The following is a 20,865-nucleotide window of genomic DNA, read 5'->3' on the forward strand; positions in this document are numbered from 1 at the left end:
ATGCGCTGACCCCTAGGGAATTCCACTTGAAGTTCTTAACGGGCGCCAGCCAAGCGGGGACTTCCAAACTATGCTGGATTGTAGTCGAATTAGGTGACACACCCGATAGTGACATCCCGTGCTATAGCGAGGCTCTGACATTCCCGCCATCTCGTATATGCAACTCAGGGCCTTGGCTTTTCGGAGATATCTATTTGACTGCTGTTTGGGGCTTCTCGAGGTCGGTTCCAAGTGCGCAAGTGGCCTTGAACAATGTGGATATTAGCCTGTTCGTCCCTTGCTCATACACATGAAAAATGCGCGCGTACCTTCGTTACACGTCGTGATAATGCAATCCTGTTCGAATGCGACACCACTCAGAGGATGATCATCTATCTTCTTGGACTGTCAATTGAATGTCAGTAGCCGTACCGTGCAAAACTCTTGTCTGGCCGCATCTTTGCAGACCTACCATTACGGGGGGTAGTTGAGCCGTCCTTGCTCGGGGTTCAACAGCGTGGTTGAGAAATTCGGATTCGTCGACAGTGTCAGGTTGGACGAAACTTCCAGTCCGGTTTGAATCGGATCTGATTCGGTTCACGATACTTGTGCTCTCCGTCCGTTGTCGAAGGAGCGAGATCGAGGGAGATGAGATGCTGCCTCTAGTCCTAGCTGTCGCCTGTGTTCTGTGTAAGCATGCTGTCAAATCGACTTTGGGGTTTCATGGTAATCAGCTTACCCCTTTCGGACGATGAAGCATGCCAACACTAAAATCCCAAAGGAGGAGCTTGCAGTCATCGCCCACACTGCCAAAACGATATGTTCTCTCGTCGCAACGCCATGGATCGAAGGCAACAGCCGTCACCCACGAATCATGTCCAGGACATCGAGCAATAATCTGACGTTCGGGTAGCGACCAAATAGTGACGAGGTCGTCTTGGCCTCCGGTGAGCACGTATTTGCCATCAGGCGACCAGCATACGCATGTGAACCCGCCGTAGTAAGAGGAGTATATATCGGTCAGCCTGTGTAACATTAGTCTCGGAAATCCTGAAAGGCAGTGTGAGAAGTGATTGATTCCTCTGTGTACCTTTCTTGAGGATAATCTATTATCCGAAGATAACCATCATCGCCGACTACAGCGAGATGTTTATTGTCCGGCGAAAAGGAAAAGTCGGTGATGTTCTGGTTGGAAATTCGCCAGCAAGCTACTGGATTGGCCTTTTGATTTGACGAGTTCACACTTTTGCTGATGACCAATGTGGACTGATCTTCATCTGGGATACTGATCGCTTCATCTACCAGCTCTTCCGAGACAAAGGGTGCATCTTCCTTCTCTTTGTCGTATACGATAAGTGTTCCGTCCATATGAGCCGCTAGGAAAAGATTCTCCGATCCAGGTATCCATCTTATCGTGGAAACGGCCGAGTTGTTGATGATCCCATTCTTGTTGATGCGTGCATACTTTTGCGATATTGGCTCATACCAGATAATATCGCTGGCCGAAGAACCCATAACAACGTCCATGTGCGTCGAATGCTTGGTCATGCTATTGACATCGTGACACAACATGTGAGCCTGCAGCGACCGATTAGTTGATACCAACACTGGCAATGGGATCGCAATGAGCTCCGCAAGCATAACATGGTATTGATGAAGAGACAGTCACTTGCCTTGGTGAAGAGAATCTTGGTCATTGGGTCCTGTTTGGACCCTGAAGACAGATCCAGCCACTGAAAAGCCCGGTTGATGTTGACAAATGCAAAGGTCCCTCGCTGATCTCGTTCCTGAAGTTTCTTTGGGAGAGATTCGTGGGGAATGACGCGAGAGACGAATGAGGAATTGCTCTTAATGATGTTGTTCTTGGGTTTTCGTCTCTTGAGACCATCTCTGCTGATGACGGGGGAGAGAGCAGCATTCCCTTCACCGAAGGCTTTCACGGTACTCGACTTATTGCTTCCATTTTGTGATGTCGCAAGGTTGCTACTATCACTGCCCGTCTCTATTGATATCCTCGGCTCTTTCTCCACTTCTTTGATATCTTTCAACTCCCTTGCGTCCTTGAGCTCCTTGGACTCTTTTGTTTCCTTTGAATTGTTTAATCCCAAAGTTCTCCAGCGCAAAAGACTGCTCGTCGCGGTAGTGGTTCTGTAGAGGTCTGGAGTGATTTGTTTCGGGCTAAGCGATACTAGAGACAATTTAACACCACTGGTGGGGGGAGCAACGTTGGTCGCAAGGGGATTGGGATTGACGATAGGAGCTTCAGAAGGATGTGGTGGAGGGGTAGCGAGTTGTAGGTCGTCTCTTAAAACATATGTGCCTGCTCGTCTGTTACTAGATTTGTCGGTGGCAAAGGGGAGAATCGTAGCTACCTTCGCCAGCCTGAAATGTGTATTCGGGCCCTTCGCGAATGGTCAGGGTATTCGCAGTTTCAAGGGTTGTCGCGATTAAGCCACTGTTGATGGGATACCGCGGTGGTGGGGGAATCGCACTGCGCAGGAGCTATCAGCGGAAGCCAGGAGAATACGCAATGAGATCTCGAACGTACAACATGGTAGCCGAACACGAGCGCAAGAGATTCTATCACCGGCGCAAAAAGTGTCAAGGAAAGGAGAAGAAGGTACCGCGCAAGGCGAGGAAGTTGCAGTTGTACGAGGAGGAGAGTAGAAAATGCTGGGAATGGTGGAAGTGGAGGATTGAGTTTCGAGTTCAATCGTGACATCGAACGGGTTTGGGGGAGGCGGCAGGTCAAGGGGCCTACCGACTTAACCCACCAGCCCACTAACCTCTTCTCCGGGTTATCCCTCGAGGATTCGGTGGGTCTCGACCTTCTGATGCGGGGACTGTTGCGTTCGCCGACCACAATTCAGCCGAAACTGTTGATTGTCGCCGCAGCTGCCGGCGCCGCCATAATCAAATCATCTCAAAGTGTAGCGAGACACTAAATGCCAGATACATGCGCCGGGCTCTGCCACAGTACAAAGCCTTGGGTTATGGCAGGACGATGTGATCCTTCACCCTTCGAGTATAGTTGCTCGAGTCTCTTTCCGCACAAGGTTGTTGACGGTTTGCGACCTCCTGATCAAAGATTCCAAGTAGCGAGTCAGTGTCTTGGAGGAAATCAGATATCATCGGGCCACTTCATAACAGCCAGCTCTTCCCTTAGTATACTCGTCAGTTCCTGGCTTACAGCCTCGAGGTCTTCCCGAATTTTCTGTGTATCTCTGTCCTCCTCGTCCTGAATATCACTCTCGCCCTCCTCTTCCTCTTCTGGATGACGTTTAATTCCGTTGGTCATCTGCGCATGCTCTTGAGACGACTCAAGACCATTCTCAAGCGACGGTTTCTGCTTCGGTTCGGGCCCTGTCACAGCCAGCAGCACATGATCCGCAACAGGCGCTATGACAGAGATGGCTCCCATGTTTTGTGCCTCAACCACGAGAACATCCTCCGACGCGACCGTGTAAGCTGCAGTCATGGTGGTAGATTGAGTGCGCATAGCTTTGATCGATGGCGTGGTATCCCTGTAGGCATATGCGAGTATTGATCCGTTCAGAGCAGAGACCATAAGGGAAGAGACATTTTCACTCCAATGTAGGGCTTCTCGTAACAGCGAAGATAAGCGATCGGAGTCCAGCAAACAGACTTGGGTCATCTTGAATCGTGAAAGTAGAGCTGTTGTGGGTCTGGCGTTGGGTAGGGAAGTTCTCGAACGCAACCAGCGGAAATACTCGAACTGGATCACCCAAGGCGCGCCCAGCGATGAAGTTGCAGAACATGCTTGGCAGCCTGCACTGCCCCAGCCTCCAGGTGCCTCGAACGTCATCCGGGTCAATTATATTATTTTCACCTACCACATTATAGGTTCATACATACCTAGTAATACTATAATAAGCCACCGCCACAACGACTGGCTGGGTATTAGTGCTGTACGTTTGTTAGTGATGAAACATGGCACTGTCAAAGTCAATGCAGCAAACGTAGACCACTTCTCTTGTACCACCAAGCAAAGTTAGAGGTATATCTACAAAGTGATCAGAATGATATTCAGATTCTAATACAGCTTTTGATGCAGCTACATGATGCCAGAAGTCAATTCTATATTAACCCCTGGCTGGGTTCAACTCTGGTGACATGGTTACAACCTTGGTCCAGGTTTCTGGATTTGAAGCGTGCCTTTCGAGGCCTGCGATATTTGACGACTCTTGTCGAATTCACGAACCACTATCTCACATCGAACTTCCCTGCAGAGTCGTTTTCTCCTATCTGGTGACAGTTTCTCGGCAAATACCAGTCCGCTGGCTCTTTCGACTGCTTCAAGAGGGACTTCGAAATCACTCAAGCTCTTGGAGTTGGGTATCTCAGCGTTGGGCAAGACGAAAGCGCCGAGGGCTACAGGTCCATTTGGGCTTTGGGCTGCCTCCTCAGCGAAGATGACTTTGAAAAAGTGGGTGGGCACGGCGACATTTGGGGGATTGCCAATCACTTCGTAAGAAACCCTCCATTTCCCATCCCGTTCGTCTTTTTTGGGCAAGTACAAGGGGCCAGTTACCACTCGTACACTGGGGAATCTCTTAACCAGATCTCGACAGAATTCCTCAAAATGAGCCCAATAATCTCGATTGAACCCCTCTCCAACTTGTGGGCACATATTGCTTAAGACGAATGTGGAATCCATCGCCTCTTGTGACCATTTCGCATCTGCTGCTGGGACCTGATGCCCCCTGTCGTACCCGCTGCGAAAGTAGTCGGAAAGTTTTGCTCGAAACATTGGCGGAATCGACAGATCCTCGTAAAACACGCTGTTCCGTCGAGATCCGTTGTTCAGCATCAGAGACTGCGCCGTGAAATGTTCTGCTACCCAATGAGGGTTCCGAGTGAACCTATTAAAGGCAGAGAGATGAGAGGGTGTGGTCAAGGTATCGGCAATGGGGCCAGGAAACCCATAGCGGAGGATGCCAGAGGGATCGACGGGCGGGATGATGGCAGGTGAAGGAGGTTGGACCGGTACAGCAACTGGTACTGGAACTGGGACAGGGACCGGAGTGGGAGTTGAGGGCGCAGGTATTGTTGGCGACTGATTCAATGTCCCAGTCGGTATGGACTCATCTTTTCGGTGGCCAGGAAATAGTAAAGCCGTCAGCGACGCGCCTGCAAACGCAGACGTCGCTGCTATGATACCAATAGTAATCTTGGACATGTACAGTTGTTGGCAGGCAATGTTGAAATCGTGCCATAAACAAACGCGTCTCTCAGATCGCAGAGATGGACTTTGAGAGGAAAAGTTGAAACTGTTGGTTAGCATTGTGCTGTAGAGGCCAATCGGCAACGAGATCATAGGTGCCGCTCGCCAGATCTGCTTACCCCTGCGTTTGGCCCCGAGCGTAGTGGATTCCTGTACTCGCAGCTGAAGATGACAAGGCCTGGGCCAGCCCGACTGCATGGATTTAGGCGGCCCATGATTCGCACCTCTCTCGCCCCGAGTTTCAACTAAACCCTATAGGTGCGTAGTCTTAAGGTCCTCTAAAGAAGTCCTGGAATGTTCGTCATCCCACTTGCTGTAACTGCGCTCGCGCCTCCTAATAAGAAGATACTGTCTCCAACCTGACATTTTGCGTTTCTCTTTCCAGCTTCGACTCTTCCTAAGGGACTTCAAGTAAAGCATGAGCAATCTCTTACAACACTAACAGATCACATTGTACAGTACAATGCTATATTTTTGACCTTGCAACTCAAGAGGAGAGAATACGCGCAAGATGGCCGTCGACAATGATACCAGAGGCTGGATTATGACATGCATCAGCGGCATTGGTAGGCTGCAGATTTCTCCCAGACTGGACCTCAACGGAAACTGATTCTGTGTCTTCATAGCATGTGTTATCGGCTCGTCGATCATCTGCATCGATATTGTAGCACGCCAGTTTCCAGTTTGGCGACACTTTTCGATATCCGAGAGTGATGGGTTTCTCTCTGCATCACTAAGCCTCAGCTTCGGGGTTATGGTACGTATGTTCTGGGTACTCAGCGATCTCCCGGTTGACCGCAAAACAGTTGTTCTCCGCCCTGTATTCGATGCTTCCTCAGTCGAAGACGTATTTCAAAGACGCGGGCTATTCGGCACGGGCAGCATCATACCTCCTGATTGGGCTGTTTTTGGCAGGTGTCATAGGCATTCAGATCTTCTCCCGCGCCCTGCATCATTTTATCCCATCACACGTTGTGGACTGCGATCATACTCACGACGAGGAGGAGGCCAAGAATCCCGAAGAAATGTCAGAACATGCGCAGGACGATGAACATACCAACGGCCTCCCAATATCCAGAACCCACTCCAGGCCGACGGAAGAGGAGGATGAAGATACACCTTTACTCTCACGAACCACAAGCGTTAGCCCCAAAAAGCCGCAGCATGAAAGGACAGAGGAGGAGGGATCAGCTCGCCAGCCTACATATCACACTGCACAGACCCACCGAAGGTCGTCGGCGATGTCTAGAACACTCTCGAGGACACTTTCGAAATACGTCGGAGGTCAGAAGGACAATTGCGACGAGAACGGCCCGTGCATGGGATTTTCGGACCCATGCGGCCAGGACTGCTTCAAGGCTGTACACAGGCGAGGCTCTGTGTTACCAGGACAGGGCCCTTTCTTGCGCTCACCCACTTGGCGCAGCGGCACGACTGAAGCACGCGGCGGGTCGACGCTGGGAGAAATCGAAGAGAATCCGTTGTCAAATGGGTCGACTCTAAGGCGTCATCCGACTGAGGACGCCGATACGGGGAGCTTGAAGCCGGAGTTGCACCGCACAAGGTCGTCAACACACCACTTCCACCATCCTCCCCACCAACATGCAAGCGTAGAGGGGTCCGAACGTCGGCTGTCAGAGCATTCACACGCTGGTGGATACGAACATCACCATCATGTTCCCACTAATGCATTCATGTCAATTGGTCTGCAGACTTCGTTAGCCATCGCATTGCACAAGGCACCGGAAGGCTTCATTACGTACGCCACCAATCACGCCAATCCTCAGCTTGGTTTTGCCGTTTTCATGGCATTGTTCATCCACAACATCACGGAAGGCTTCGCCATGTCCCTACCTCTATACCTCGCTCTTGGCTCCAGATTCAAAGCCATAGCGTGGTCGTCCTTCTTGGGTGGTATTTCACAACCACTCGGAGCTGCCGTTGCAGCATTGTGGTTTAAGCTCGCCAACAAGAGCAGCCTGGGTGCTCCAACTGAAGGGGTATATGGTGGCATGTTTGCCGTCACGTCGGGCGTCATGACCAGCGTCGCGTTGTCACTGTTCTCGGAAAGCCTGCAGCTCAGTCACAACAAGAACATTTGCATTGCCTTTGCTTTTTTGGGTATGGGTATTTTGGGCTTGAGCTTTGCGCTTACGGCAAAATAGATTCCTTGGGGAACTAAGAGCTGTCCAGTCAATTCATCTTTAATCCCTGTATAATGCATCAATGAGTAATGACCGAAAACAATGAGGGCGTATTGGCGAATAGATTTTCCAAAAAGAGTCACACGGTGGTTGGCCACATTTCAGCCTCGTCACCATCACCTCTGGCGGTGAAATAGGCGGCGTGGACAACAACATCAGCTTACAGATGTACTTGGGAAAGATGTTTCCTCACTCAACACATATGTTATCACAGATGACGATCTATCGATGACTTTTACCCAGGCTTCCGCCATGCACCCTTTGGTCGTACAACTTCAGCCTTGGGATGCCGAGCACGTGAGAATAAGAGAGGAAATGCGCCGAAAGAGGCTAGCGTGTGGATCTGTCTTGTCCGCGAAGCCGCCTTGTCCGCCTTGCATATCACGGCCACACGGCCTTATTGCAGCTGGTTTATCAAACCACTGCTTATCGATCCACTTAGTTATCACTCCGTCTCCCTAGATCGCAGGCTGCATCACTCAGATCTTACCAGCAACACACCGACTTGGCCCAGATTCAACACCCCACATACAGTGTTGCCTTTTACCAAGTTCAATGACTCATGACCAAGTCCAATCACTCCTCACCTTCAGACCCCTGACGGCGTCTGCGCCTCTGGTTGCCTGGAATCCTTCGCAGGCATCAGCCTCCTTCTCCGGCACAATTCATCAACACTCCGAGCAGCAGCTTAGCAGCATCAGTCAATGGACAGTGGAAACGATTCCAATTCATCCAGAGGTAATACCAGTTTGAGGAATCCCCGCCGTGAGTCAAGGTCCAATCCACTTGTGAGCCGGTGAGTTTTGTAGGCAACAGAAATCCTTCAAATGGTTGTCCGTCAAAGCTTGTCCGCCACAGGCGCTTCGTCGAAAATTGTATAAACCTGCCACCGCCGTCTTCAATCCGACTTGTAAAATCTCCCCTCAATCCATTCCACATTGCCGTTGTCAGCCCTTCAGTCGTGCCTTTTTACCTTTTCTGCTTCTCTTTTCTCCAGCCGTCACGATGTCTAAATCCGAGCAAGCCGCCTCCAAAGCTGGAGAGCGTGACGAAAACAGCAACCCCAAGACTGAAGAGCCGAAACAGAAGGAGGAGCAGGTGAAGGAAGACAAGCCCAAGGGACCACCGGTTTCTAAGGGAAGTATCAACGAGGCCAAGGCGCTGTATTCGAAGAAGGATCAGGATGGAAAGGACCAATGGGTGACGGAAGAGCCCGTTGACGTTGTCGAGGCCGCCGAGAACGAAGAGACTGCCAAATTTGCCTTTTTGGTCCGCAAACAGAAAAGTTACGACAGCCGCAAGGTGAGTTGGCGGGTTTGTTTGTCGTCTGACCACCACCCTCGTCAACAAATCTCGGGGCATGTTGACTAGAACGATCGCTCACACAAGGCTGCAGAAATACGACATCCACTCGATCATTGTCCAAAGTCCTTGGCTCAAGAAGTCATTGGGTGTCATCCTCGAAGATTATCCCGGTATCACGACCAATCTCGACCGACTTGTCTTTCGCGCCCCATTTCACCCATTCGTGCATCGATGGGATAAGCTCACGTCGCTCCTCGAGGAGGACAACTTTGAGGAGGATATCGCCCGGGATCACCTCAAGCTTTTCCGTGACACTCTGTTCGAGGAACTCGAGAACGCCATCGCTGCCAAAATCGACCTGGTCAAGAACGAGGTCGTCACCTTTGAATACCTTTGGACAATTTTTGAGCCTCAAACACTAGTGTACAGCATGTCGGATGGTAAGGAGTGTGTCTTCAAGCTCAACTCCTCGAGCAGAGTGACGGACTCGAGGCGCGGACTCGAACTTTTGCAACTGGAGGTCTGGTCCGTCGACTGGGACGGCGACAAGTTCGGACAGCACGTCACCTACCTGTCAAATTACGAGTTCCCCGGCACCACACCCATCACCTCCCTTCAAGCATACCCGCTGAAATTCCATCCCGAAAAAGAGCAGCTGATGCATCGACTTGTGGCGCGAGGAAAGCTCTTTGAGCGCCTCGCGGGATACCATTACAAAGCATATCGAGGAGTTGCTCTTGGATATGGCCGTTGTGGGATGATCCGACACAATGTCGAATCTCGAATCATCATCGACTGCGATGCGCACAACCGGTTTCTGCCCAACAACGCCGTGTACTTCAACTCGCTGTTCAAGTCCACCAACCAGATTAACGGTCTATTGTCAGACGAGTCTGAGGAACAATCAGAACAATTCGATTTCGACGGCTTCTTGGACAACGAGTCAGACTACCTTGCCACGCCGGACTCGGGTGACGAGGCGTGCAGCCCCAAGCATCGTCCGCTCACCATGGAAGAACTGCTCCTCGCCGTGCCATACGTGCGAGGTTATGCGCTGAAAACCAAGAAATGGGTAGGTCAACATGCGAGTTGAACCGATGGCTCTGATAGTCTTCGTCAAGCCGTCAATCCCCTCTTTCATCCCCTGTTCCTGATACACAGGTCCTTCTTTCAATGCTAATGGAGGTTGTGAAACAATGTAGCTCTGGTTCTATGTCGATCAGGTCGAGGAAATCAAGTTTGCCGACAACGCTTTCGCATCGCTAGTGCTGCCCAAGGAACAAAAGTCGTTGATCCGCGCATTCGTCGAGTCTCAAGTCAAGTACAAGGACGACTTTGACGATGTCATTACCGGCAAAGGCCGTGGCATGATCATGCTTCTTGCTGGCCCTCCTGGGGTGGGAAAGACTTTGACGAGCGAGAGCGTTGCCGAAGACATGCGGGTGCCTCTGTAAGTTTAACGCCTTGAAAAGAAGGTCATTCACAGGGAGCCCAGAGCTAACACGAGACTTAGCTACATGATGTCCGCCGGAGATCTGGGGCTGGATCCCTCTGGGATTGAAGAGTCGCTCAACCTGGTGCTTGACATGGTCAGCAAGTGGAATGCAGTGTTGCTGCTAGACGAAGCCGACGTTTTTCTCGAGGCAAGAAGCTCCAATGACCTCGAGAGGAACAAGATGGTGTCAATCTTCCTCCGTGTGCTGGTAAGTAGGCAACTACGCCCCCAACGCTGCTCCCCTGGCACCCAGCCGACCCCATCACCCCCTCGCTCGGGCGCCATTGTGTTTCTTGAGGAACCTGTGTCAGCGCATTTTCCTGGCCAGGAAAACTTGAAAGTCCTAGACGAGCAGATCTTGGGTTTTCTTTACCAAGACGCGCGCGCCTTGGTTGTCCAAATCGGGCTGCGGGATTTGGGGTCCGCCGCACTTGTTTTGCACAACCCACCACAAAGCACCGGACATGCATTTTCTTGCATTTCACCGTTATTTCTGAGACATGCAGGCTGATCAGATGGACAACGCTGATGGAATTGGCAGGAATACTATGAGGGCGTGTTGTTCTTGACGACCAACCGGATCACGAACATTGACGAAGCATTCCACAGCCGCATTCATGTGACGGTCAACTACCCCAGCCTGTCAGTCGAGTCTCGCCGTCACATCTGGCAGACCTTTTTGGGGGCGGATCACCCGGTGAGCGGAAAAGACCTGGAGCGCCTCGCCCGGGTGGAGCTGAACGGGCGACAAATCAAGAACATTTTGAAGACGGTAGGTTCTTCCGCTTTTTCTCTTCGCAAACACAGGAAGAATGGGAAGACCCACCGCCCAGAAAATGGACGCAGATGGAGGATATGTTTTCATTTTTGAGGGCCGGGAGTCATTTCTCGATTGTCCGATCAGAAATATCTGCCCTTTCCATTCTCATGGTTTTTCTCCCTTCCGTGAATCCGAATGGTGCTAATACCTAGCCTACCTGCAGTCGCAAATGTTGGCACGAAGCGAGGGCACCACCAGCAACAGCAGCAACCAGGAACCCACCAAGGGTGCGCAACGTGGACCAAAGGTGGAGTTGCGCCACATCGAGACGATCCTGGCCATTGAGCAGCGAGGCACGTCATGGCAGCAGTAAGGGTGATTGGGCACCAAGGGTTGAACGAGGTGCTACCTCTAGACAGGCACTCGTTGCCTTTGCACGGGCCCGAGTGAGGAGTTGTGGAGGCAACGGTACCAGGTCATGGTCTGTGGTAGTGTGGAAGAAAACCCTGGCAAGTGTGTGGTAAGGCGACCGGGATAAGGGACAGAATTAAGCGAACGGACTCAAGGTGTCTACTGGATACGAGCCGTACTTGACATGATGGAGTTTTGGGACGGGAAACTTTACTAGTACTAGCAGTGAGCAATGCAAACAATGACTAGGTACTACAAGAAGGCAACTGGACCAAGGTCGAGCGGATGCAATGCTTTGTGTCTACTACCACCACTACCCATGCACCCATGCACACACGTGTAAGCACCGAGTAGAGCAGGTACTCAGATGTAGGTACCCACGGTGCCACGGTACCCAGCGTACTGTAGCTAGGTGGGCACTGGATAGATGTACTGGAAGGTCAATTAGTGGCATACGAGCTCTGACAACTTGACAAACCTGACGAAAGGCACAAAGCGAGAGAGAGGCAGGCATCCACACTCCATCCTCCAGACTTGCATGCTGCATGCATGCATGCTACAGTGCGCGCCCTGCACTGCACCCTGGAACTGAGACATTGCTAGGAAAAGTGGCGAAGATGCATGCATACGTGCATGCAAGAGGCAAAGGAAGAGCCTCCAGCCTCTAGCCTCTAGAAATATTCTCCAACCTCAAATCTCAGAAACAAGGAAAGATACTTATTATTTTTTCCATTCCAAGGCCTGCTCGCCTGGAGGGGATGACGATCCATGTGTTTCATAAACTATGAACATGGAGATGAGCACAGCTTCGAGTAGAGTGGCAGGGTCTCTCTCTCTCTCTCTCCACCCGGGAACTGGGAAGTTCAGTTGTCAAGGACCCGGAGAAATGTGGTGTGGAAGGGTGTGGTGTGACTACAAATTATTTCTTTTTTTCTTAAAAAAAAAAAAATAAATTCCGGAAATGTCACCGGGCTGACCTACAAAGTACGATAACAAGTCCAAGTAAATGTACATGCATATTTGCGTAAAGAGTTCGGTGGATTTTAAACAAAAACCGTACGATGATACCTACCTACGTAACTTACCTACAAATTACGAATGACGATTTCACGAGTATCACCAAGTAAGATGAATTAGGTTTGTGCAAAACAGCTGTGGTGCAGGCTATAGGGAGTGCGGGCTGAAAATCCCCCGGATGAGGGGGGGGAAAGAGATGATCTTGAAGGGGTGGCGACTTGTGGATTGTGTAGGGTAGGTATTGTGGTTGAAGCTCGCAAGGGAACGAAATTCTTTCAGGTCCACCCAAGAACCTTGGTTTGCGGGGTGTGTGGTGGGAAGAAAAGCAAGAAAAACCTGGGAACGTGGGACATGGGTATACATACCTCGTACGTACTACATGAGTAAGGTACCAAGGTACTTACCGTACATGGGTAAGCATCGTATACTGGCAAGCTCTTATCCTATAGGAGGAGGAGGAACAAGAGTGGGTCTTTCTAGCTTCAGCTGTGGATGGCGCGAATAGGCGAACCGCTTGTGGGTCCCCCGCTCTTTAATGCCCTTTTAATGCGAGGGCAACACTAGCCCCGCCCAGGGCCTGTCGACGCCTGCGGATCTGAGGCTGAGGGGAGTGGGAGCCATGGAAAGGTGGTTCGAGGCAGGTTCTCTCAATGGGCGAGAGAGTGCCGCATTTGCCGTTACAACCCGGAGAATGGAGCCGTATATATTGATTGCTTTACACGGGCTTTTGGCTCGAGAGTCACTGGAGGGGGACGCCATGAGTGACCGAACAGTGTGTGCGCAATACCTAATGGAATAGTATGTGATTGCCCGTGTGCCAGTGGTAGATGGGATTGAATCCAGTTTTACAACCATACTTTGTTCTCTGTATCGTTCGCCCTCTCTTTTCTCTGTACGGAGATGAGTAGCCGGGAGTCAGGAAATTCAATCCACGGTGGGTATCTGCCAGTCAGCACCTGCAGTCCACGATCACCATCATCATTACATCCTGACCTCACTTGGACGGGATGGATGGATGGATGGATGGATGAGTGAGTGATTAAGTAGGCAGTGGGCCAGCGTATCCGAGCAGAGTACCTCGTACCAAGTGGAGAAAGAGAGAGGGGAAGAGACGGACAGAGAAAGCGAGCTGAATAAACTCAAGAGAGGTGTGAGTATGTGTGTGTGTGTGTGTGTGTGGACTTTTGATCGATCCAGGAATTGTATTACATCCGGTGCCATCCCAGCTTGCACTTTGCATGCTTGCCGTGCTTGCCACCACCACCACTGCCAGGTACCAAGTCCAAGAGTCTGTGTTGAAGCTAGGAGTTTGCCCGCGTCTCATGGCCTCTTTCAACGTCCACCATCTCCATTCTCCTGTAACCAGAAAAACCAAATGCTTAGGGGAAAAAACTCCAAAGAAACAGGGAAAGATAGCTCCAAGATATGGTCATTGTCGCAGAGACGTCACTGCAGGACCTCAATGCGAGATATATATGTAAAAAGTACCCAGTATTGCCACTATGAATTACCACTTTGTATGTTTGAGAATGGAAAGAGGAGCCTTGGTCGTCAGTGAGCACAGAAGCTGCCTGCCGCCAGTGCCGGTCACATGCCCATATTAAATTCCTTTTTCCCAATGCTTTCGTTTTTTCCCGGTTTTCCCCCTTCGCCGTTGCTGTGAGCTTTGTTGACAAATGTCATGTCGTCGTCGGTGATCATTGATCGTTGATCAGTTTTCAAAATAAGTCGTGGTAGTGGTCAGGAAAATCATAACCCATTCATCAATCCCTTTTTGTGCACAATGCCTCTCCACACGTCACTCCGTTCCGTGGCTTCTCAGCTTTCATCCCCGCTCCCTCACCTCAGAAAGCTTCGGACTGGGGGAGTCAGGAGAAAATCACTTTCGGTTCCAGTCACCCCAGGTCTGGGAGCAAGGAGCAGTGACGGTCTCAGTGATGTAGACAGATTCCGGCACGGCAGTGTAGGTGACCGTAGCGGTTTCAGTCTCGGTCTTGTAGACGGTGCTGTATGCAGTGGTCGTGGTGGGAACTGGAAATCAGAGTTAGTTTGAGTTCAAAGTTCCAAGGGTGCTCGAAATGTAGACTCACCAGTGATGGTGCTGTAGACAGGCTTGGTCTCAGTCACGGTAGCAGTGGAATAGACGGTGCTGTAGGCGGTGGTGGTGGTTGGCTGTTTACGAAATGGTCAGCATAGCTGCTCCCAAGAAGTTCCTTTGGAGGGGTAAATCTCACCTTGTACACCGTGGAGTAGGCAGTGGAGTAAGCAGTGGAGTAGACGGTGGAGTAAGCGGTGGTATAGACAGTCGAGTAGGCAGTCGAGTAGGCCGTCGAGTATTCAGTGGTAGTCACGTATTCGGTGGTGGGCACACAGGTGCTGGACCAGTCGTTCCAGGCACCGTCTCTCTTAACGGCAGCAGCAGCGGCGCCAGCGACGAAGAGGGCAGCAGAGAAGAACTTCATTTTGATTGAAGAGTTGGGTGATTTGATCTGGGTTGTTTTAAAAACGAGGGAGATGGAGATTGTTTCGAAAGCGAAAGGCTGTGAGGGAAAGCGAAGGAAGATCTTTTGGAGTAGATCGTTTGCTTTGGATTGTGCTTGTTGGGCTGATGATGGAGGAAGAGAAAAGGCGATTGAACAACCTACCGTCATGTCTTTATATCCTTGACTGGCGAGGGCACAATGGGCAAAATAGCATGATGATGGCTGGGCTGCAATTCGACCTGTTGCTGGGTTGGTTTCCTGGTTTCCATCGTCTCGCAGCTGACGATGGTACTGAAAGCGGAAATAGAGAGGAGCGGGGACTGTGAGTGGGCGGGCGGAGCAAGACACTTGGCCAGTCTAAGAGAGGAGGCGAGGCGAGGACAGGACAGCACCAAGCTGGGGTGGGTAGTAAGGTGGGCCTGTAGACAGCCCTGGACCTCTGCACGTCGTAAATGCTGGACGAATCCGCATGGACTGTCTGCATCTGGTCAGCCATTCACCACTCGATGGGCCTCATGCATTGTGTCGACAAATATGGGACGGCAGTGAGGCAGAGGCCGTGCAGTACGTGCAGTGCAAAGTTTTCTGGCAGTTAAAGTCAAACTTTCGGTTTCTTGGAAGTGGTGAAAATAGCTTACGCTATACCAAAAGGGGACTATTAGCGTAACTCTTAGTGCAGTCTTGGCCCGAGGCTTAGCCTGACGCTAGCTTCTCCCCGCAGGGTCGTGGACCAATAGGGTCTGTACGTTAGCGACCAGCCCCGTCTCCTGCCCGTTGTCTTTCCCGTGTAGATTTTGCCCTTTTTCACTCGCCATGTTTCGCAGGGGTTGCAGCCGCTAGGCCACGTTGAGCGCTATACGGGTTGTCCACTTGACAGCCATCTCGTGTCCAGCCTCCTCGGGGGTTTCGGGGGTTTCAACGTCTCAACGTCTCAACGCCCAACAACGGCTGTCGTTCATGCCGTACCATGGACTGGGTGTGCATTGGTGACACTTGGTCTACGAGGTATTGTGCTCAATGCTCACTTGGTTCGACTTCTGAGCATGATATTGTCTGTCACCGCTATACCCTTTTTGGCTGACGGACCGCCGACATTTACGTCATTGGGTCATCATTCGCAAGTACCTACCTCGTACACACCTGGACGAGGAAGAAGCCGCGCTGAGGGTTTCAATATGGACATTGTCCGCGACGTATGGAATTACAACACCACACCACTCCAAAAGACAATCTTACGACTGAGTACCTGCACCGGAGCTCTACGAGGCAAGAGGTACGGAAGGATGTTGCCAGGTACCAGGTACCAAGAAACCAACCACCTCCCAAAAACTGCATCATGTATGTAACTCGGTAATGAGTACTCGGTACATACATAGCAGTAATCTTTGTCAGTCTCACGCACTTGGTTGTCCTGGTTCCCCAAGCGAAAGGCCAATAATGCCAGCCCATTCTTTAATCCTTCTTCGCCAAGCAATACCCGCCTCAGCAGGATTCAGAGGCTTAGCCTACAGCTTAAAACCACAATCACCACACCACTGTCACCGCAGCACCATTGCCACCTTATTTTGGATGCACGTCCCTCTCCAAGTATTATCTCGGGGTTGGTTACAAAACCCCCCAATGGTCATTTGAAAATACCTGACTCTTACAATACTCGAGTACAGTTAGGGCAAAAGGACCCCATGTTCTCGGCCTGTCCTTCCGGGGTAACGTCACCAATAAGACATTCCGGCATCTTCCTGCACGTCTGCACGCCAGGCACCGTGGATCATCACCATGTCTGACTTTTGTTCCATTGTTCCCTCTCCCTCTCCCCGAATCGCATCGAGGCTGGTGGCCCATCGAGAAACCAAAACCGGGCAGAGTTGGCCAGGCCGGCCATGGGGTCTGTGGACGGGTCAACATTTCCAGACATAAACATCGACAGGCAGGATTTGCTTCCCTGAGCCCCATCCGACCGACCCCTCCTGCGTCCTTCAAATCCCTCCAAACCCCTCCTCCCATCTACCTTGTACATACGCCCCTGTTTGTCATTGTTTATTTTTCGGGACCATGGGGCTGGTTGGGCTGGCTAAGACCGGCTATTTGCTGTCAAACAGAGAACCCTAAGCGAACTCCTCCCACATGCTCGGAGGTCTCGGCTGCCGTGGCTTTTTCATCTTGTAAGAGGAAGTTGGCACAACGTCAGTCATCCTAGCTACCAACGGCCACAACACGGTGTACTCCGTACGAGGTATTGTTGCTCCAAAATCTGACCCAATGCATTGTCCTGTGTTGTGTCAGGACATACTCGAACCTTCCATGTGGTGCCTTGTGCCTCGCTGTGCCGCCCGTAGTCTAATGTTGACTACCACCTCATAAGGCTGCGGGACTGTCACCAACTCCGCTCGTCCAACCCCTCAGACCACGCGGTGAGACTGACTGAACCATACATGCACCTACAGACACACGCCAAGAAGGGGGGCTGTTCAGCCCTCTGTACCTCGTAAAACACAATGCTCCTAGGAAGAAACGGATCACGCCGAGCAGAACACAAATCGACATGGCTGGACGGACAACCAGAAGCATGTCACATTGGTTTTTCCGTCACGTTTATGCAGTGGGCTCTCGGGATTGGTGATGTCCAGTGAAAAGAGCCCAGGCCTTGATCTCCCCGTACACCTTGCGTCTGCGACGTTCTTGTCTCCGTCCATGCTTGTGCGGGCGGTGGCAGGGAGGGAACGAGAACAATATCTCGTGCACGGTAGAAGGGGAGACTAGGTGCAAAGTCCGTGGGTTTCGTTCAATCTATTGAGATCGTCGAGTGGACGGACATGCCATTCCTCAGGGACGACGGTGTCTCGAGCTAAGCAAACGAGTACGAATATCCGCCACGACCGAAAAGTCTTGGGTACCTCTCTTCTTCATCGATCTATCCCAGAACATTCCCACCACTACTTGGGAAAAATCCCTCCTCACGATTTCCTGGCCCCCCTCCCCCAGTGAGACTGATCGGGCAGTGGTGTTGATTACAGCCCCCTTTCCTTTTCCCTTTGCCAAAATCTCCCATCATCGTCGAGTTCACATCACATCAGATCAGCTCAGATTATACCCGCCACCACGACAAAAAAAAAGGGACCAAAAGTATACCCGTGTGCCAACCAAAAACCCCACATCTCTTAACTCGCAGGTGAGTTATTTGCATCTCACTGCTCACTCGCGAGCTCAAAGAGCGCAATCGTCTCACAAAAGTTTGCCTTGTTGACGCTGTACGGCACGAGGTCGGTGCCCTCGTAGCTAATCATGAACTGGGACCCCTTTGTGCTCAGGGCCCAGAGGTAAATGTCGGTCGAGTTGCGGAAGTCGACCATGCGCTCCTGGCAGCTCTCGGTGCCCAGACAGGCCTGCGTGTTCCAGTTTTCGAAAAAGTTGTACAGCCCGCCGCCGTACATGAAGATGGAACTCGAGTTAACGAACCGCACGGCCCAGGTGCGCGCGCAGTTGGCCTGCACGCAGTCCGAAAAGTCCGGGTCGTGCCACGACGGCTGCGGCGTAAAGGGCACCAGCGCGTTGGGGTTGCCCTGGAAGTACGCCGTCTCGTGCTGGATGTGGCCCATGAAGACGTCCTTCGCGTTGACGAATTGGTAGTCGTACATGACCGAGTGTTCGGCCGCCGTGCCGTACAGCCATACGGGGCCTTGGGATTCAATGAGGAAACCACTGCCGAGAAACAATCCAGGTCAGTCAAACACTCTTTTCTTACTTTTGCATTCGTGACTCGTCCGAAAATGGCCCTTCTGTCAACTCACCCTTTGTTGAAGATATAAATCTGCTGCCGGTCCGCCATATCCAACTCGTGGTCCGCTACCCATCCCCACGTGTTTTCGAAATACCCGTCCGCCTGGCTCGTGACGTGTAACAACAAAAATGCGCCGATGCACTTGGTCAAGACCGGATTCGTCCCCGCGATCGGTGTCGCCGGAGTCTTGAGACAGATGTCCTGTTGTAAGTCTGTCCCTGCCGATCCACCAATACGCCAGTGAGCATCCCACATGCCCGCCAACGCCGGCCCAGCGGCCTTGATGTTCCACTCGATTATAATGGCGCCTGGACACGGGCCCTTGACCTCGAACATGAGGTCGGAGATTTCGACCGTGCCGACTTCTCCAGGATTGCCGATTTTCCACATAGGCTTCGGGTTGAATTCGTCGCCGAAGAACGGGCCCGTCGCCATGACGATGCTCAACAATTCGCCAGTGATCTTGACGTCCGCCGGAACATTGACGGTCGAGGTGACGATGTAAGCTCCCCTGTCAAAGTAGACGATTTTGCCCGTGATATGGGCGAGGTTGAAGAGTGCCTGCATCGCAACCGTGTCATCTGATGAGAAGCAAATGTTAGACAAAAGGTAGAGAGGCATCTTTCAGCAATGACAACAAAGACACACCTGTAGACCCATCACCCACGAGTCCGTTTGCTTTGGCGCTGAGGAACCCCGTATCCCATTGAAGGTTCTCGTATTGTGGTTTGACGCGGTACACGTATTGCCCATTGCTGTCGACCAGCGAGGACGGGCGAGGGATCGGGGCGAGGGCCCGCTGAATGGTCGTTTCTTGCGCAGTGTAGGCCGTCTGGCTGGCATTTTGGTAAGAGCAAGTCGTGCCGTTGAAGTACTGGCCATTCAGCGCCCGGCCTGCCGTTGTCCAGGCATTTCCTTGCGCCCAGAGCTCGACAAACTGTTGGCCGGCGAGGATCGTCCTCGCTTGAGTGCCACCAGCGGCAGAGATGGCGACCCCGCTGCCGGTGAAGTCGACTCGCTCGATGACCAATGTCCCCGCGGCCTGGGGCGAGCTGAAACCCGGGGCATAGGGGGTGAGGATGCCCTGAGTCGCGGATATCGTGCTGTCAAGCAAGACCAAAGAGCCTACGGCGAGGTTGGAAAACCCGCCACTGGTCATGTCGATGCCGACATCGGAATTTGTGATGGTGATCTGAGTGAACAACCACACCCAGTCGAAATTCATCTTGATCGCCGTCGAGCAGCCGTCGAATTGGATCTTTCGCGTCGTGAACTGCTGGTTTCCGAGGTACGCCCCGATGGCGCCGCCCGTGATGACCATGTCGGAAAAGAAACCTCCCGATCCGTTTTCCATGTAGATGCCCTGTTGCTGGTTGTTGACCACGTCCTTGGACACCATGTTGATGACAATGTTTTGCATGCTCGTGGCCTGGGCCACCTGCCAGTGGATGCCTGCCGTTTTCAAGGGTGCGCTTGTCATGTCGATGATGAAGTTGCGAATCTGCCGGTAAAAGTTGTTTTGGTTGGCATACCACTCGGCACCGCTGCCGGACGGGATGTAGATGTCTGCGTCAAAGACGGCCAATCCCACGATATTGGTGAAATTGGAACTGACTCGGATGGTGGGTGGGTTGACGGCGTCGCCCACCATCTGCGTGAAGTAGTACATGATCAAAGGTTTCGAGACGTTATAGATTCCTGGTGGGAAATAGACCAGTCCCGGTGTCACTGTCGAAGACTGGCAAAACGACCCGAATGTAGCATTGCCTCCGCCACAGCGAGTCCCAGGAGCAGCAATGGCTCGGTTGATAGCGTCAGTATCGTCGTGGAGACCGTCTCCTATAGACAATGTGAGTATACCGGCGTAGTCTCGGACCCATCAAGACTCACCGACAGCGCCATAGGCTTTGACATTTCGGAAAACCGGATAATTGGGGTCTTGAAACGTGACTTTACCCACATGAGGCTTGTTGGCGAGCCAGTAGGTCGACTGTTGCGCCGCCGCCGACTTGATGCGGACTGAAAGGTGTAGGAGGGCGAGGACGAGTGCAGGAAGAGGAGAATACATCTTTGCGCAACACACGGCTTTCCACCGATACCCGGATGCTCTGCGATACTTCAGGATGAATATATGCTGAAGGTAAGATGTCCGATACTGTTGGAAAGAAAAGACTCATGACACGAGTAC

At 51.8% G+C, this 20,865-nt stretch overlaps 7 protein-coding genes across 7 annotated transcripts; 2 read left to right on the forward strand and 5 right to left on the reverse strand.

Annotated features, from left to right (window-relative positions):
* Nucleotides 1–164: 164 nt before the first annotated feature.
* On the reverse strand, nt 165–2,532 carry Z517_12135 (uncharacterized protein; the record flags this gene model as incomplete). The annotated part of the gene is made up of 8 exons (XM_013422549.1): nt 165–244; nt 309–384; nt 452–658; nt 719–1,004; nt 1,070–1,586; nt 1,649–2,302; nt 2,352–2,470; nt 2,528–2,532. 8 exons carry the CDS (start codon nt 2,530–2,532, stop codon nt 165–167), a joined length of 1,944 nt encoding a protein of 647 aa, XP_013278003.1.
* A 568-nt stretch (nt 2,533–3,100) lies between these two features.
* Nucleotides 3,101–3,634, reverse strand: Z517_12136 (uncharacterized protein; the record flags this gene model as incomplete). The annotated part of the gene is made up of 1 exon (XM_013422550.1): nt 3,101–3,634. One exon carries the CDS (start codon nt 3,632–3,634, stop codon nt 3,101–3,103), a length of 534 nt encoding a protein of 177 aa, XP_013278004.1.
* A 483-nt stretch (nt 3,635–4,117) lies between these two features.
* Z517_12137 (uncharacterized protein) lies at nt 4,118–5,179 on the reverse strand (the record flags this gene model as incomplete). The annotated part of the gene is made up of 1 exon (XM_013422551.1): nt 4,118–5,179. One exon carries the CDS (start codon nt 5,177–5,179, stop codon nt 4,118–4,120), a length of 1,062 nt encoding a protein of 353 aa, XP_013278005.1.
* A 556-nt stretch (nt 5,180–5,735) lies between these two features.
* On the forward strand, nt 5,736–7,389 carry Z517_12138 (uncharacterized protein; the record flags this gene model as incomplete). The annotated part of the gene is made up of 3 exons (XM_013422552.1): nt 5,736–5,790; nt 5,851–5,981; nt 6,031–7,389. 3 exons carry the CDS (start codon nt 5,736–5,738, stop codon nt 7,387–7,389), a joined length of 1,545 nt encoding a protein of 514 aa, XP_013278006.1.
* A 1,044-nt stretch (nt 7,390–8,433) lies between these two features.
* Nucleotides 8,434–11,361, forward strand: Z517_12139 (uncharacterized protein; the record flags this gene model as incomplete). Its single annotated transcript, XM_013422553.1, has 6 exons — nt 8,434–8,730; nt 8,825–9,805; nt 9,936–10,183; nt 10,247–10,436; nt 10,770–11,000; nt 11,212–11,361. 6 exons carry the CDS (start codon nt 8,434–8,436, stop codon nt 11,359–11,361), a joined length of 2,097 nt encoding a protein of 698 aa, XP_013278007.1.
* A 2,934-nt stretch (nt 11,362–14,295) lies between these two features.
* Nucleotides 14,296–14,878, reverse strand: Z517_12140 (uncharacterized protein; the record flags this gene model as incomplete). Its single annotated transcript, XM_013422554.1, has 3 exons — nt 14,296–14,447; nt 14,507–14,588; nt 14,651–14,878. The coding sequence occupies 3 exons, from the start codon at nt 14,876–14,878 to the stop codon at nt 14,296–14,298; spliced, it is 462 nt and encodes a 153-aa protein (XP_013278008.1).
* Nucleotides 14,879–18,084: 3,206 nt separating this feature from the next.
* Nucleotides 18,085–20,745, reverse strand: Z517_12141 (uncharacterized protein; the record flags this gene model as incomplete). The annotated part of the gene is made up of 4 exons (XM_013422555.1): nt 18,085–18,598; nt 18,688–19,258; nt 19,326–20,516; nt 20,568–20,745. 4 exons carry the CDS (start codon nt 20,743–20,745, stop codon nt 18,085–18,087), a joined length of 2,454 nt encoding a protein of 817 aa, XP_013278009.1.
* Nucleotides 20,746–20,865: the final 120 nt, after the last annotated feature.

The sequence above is a fragment of the Fonsecaea pedrosoi genome (assembly GCF_000835455.1).
Source record: "Fonsecaea pedrosoi CBS 271.37 unplaced genomic scaffold supercont1.9, whole genome shotgun sequence".
Taxonomy (NCBI): Eukaryota; Fungi; Ascomycota; class Eurotiomycetes; order Chaetothyriales; family Herpotrichiellaceae; genus Fonsecaea; species Fonsecaea pedrosoi.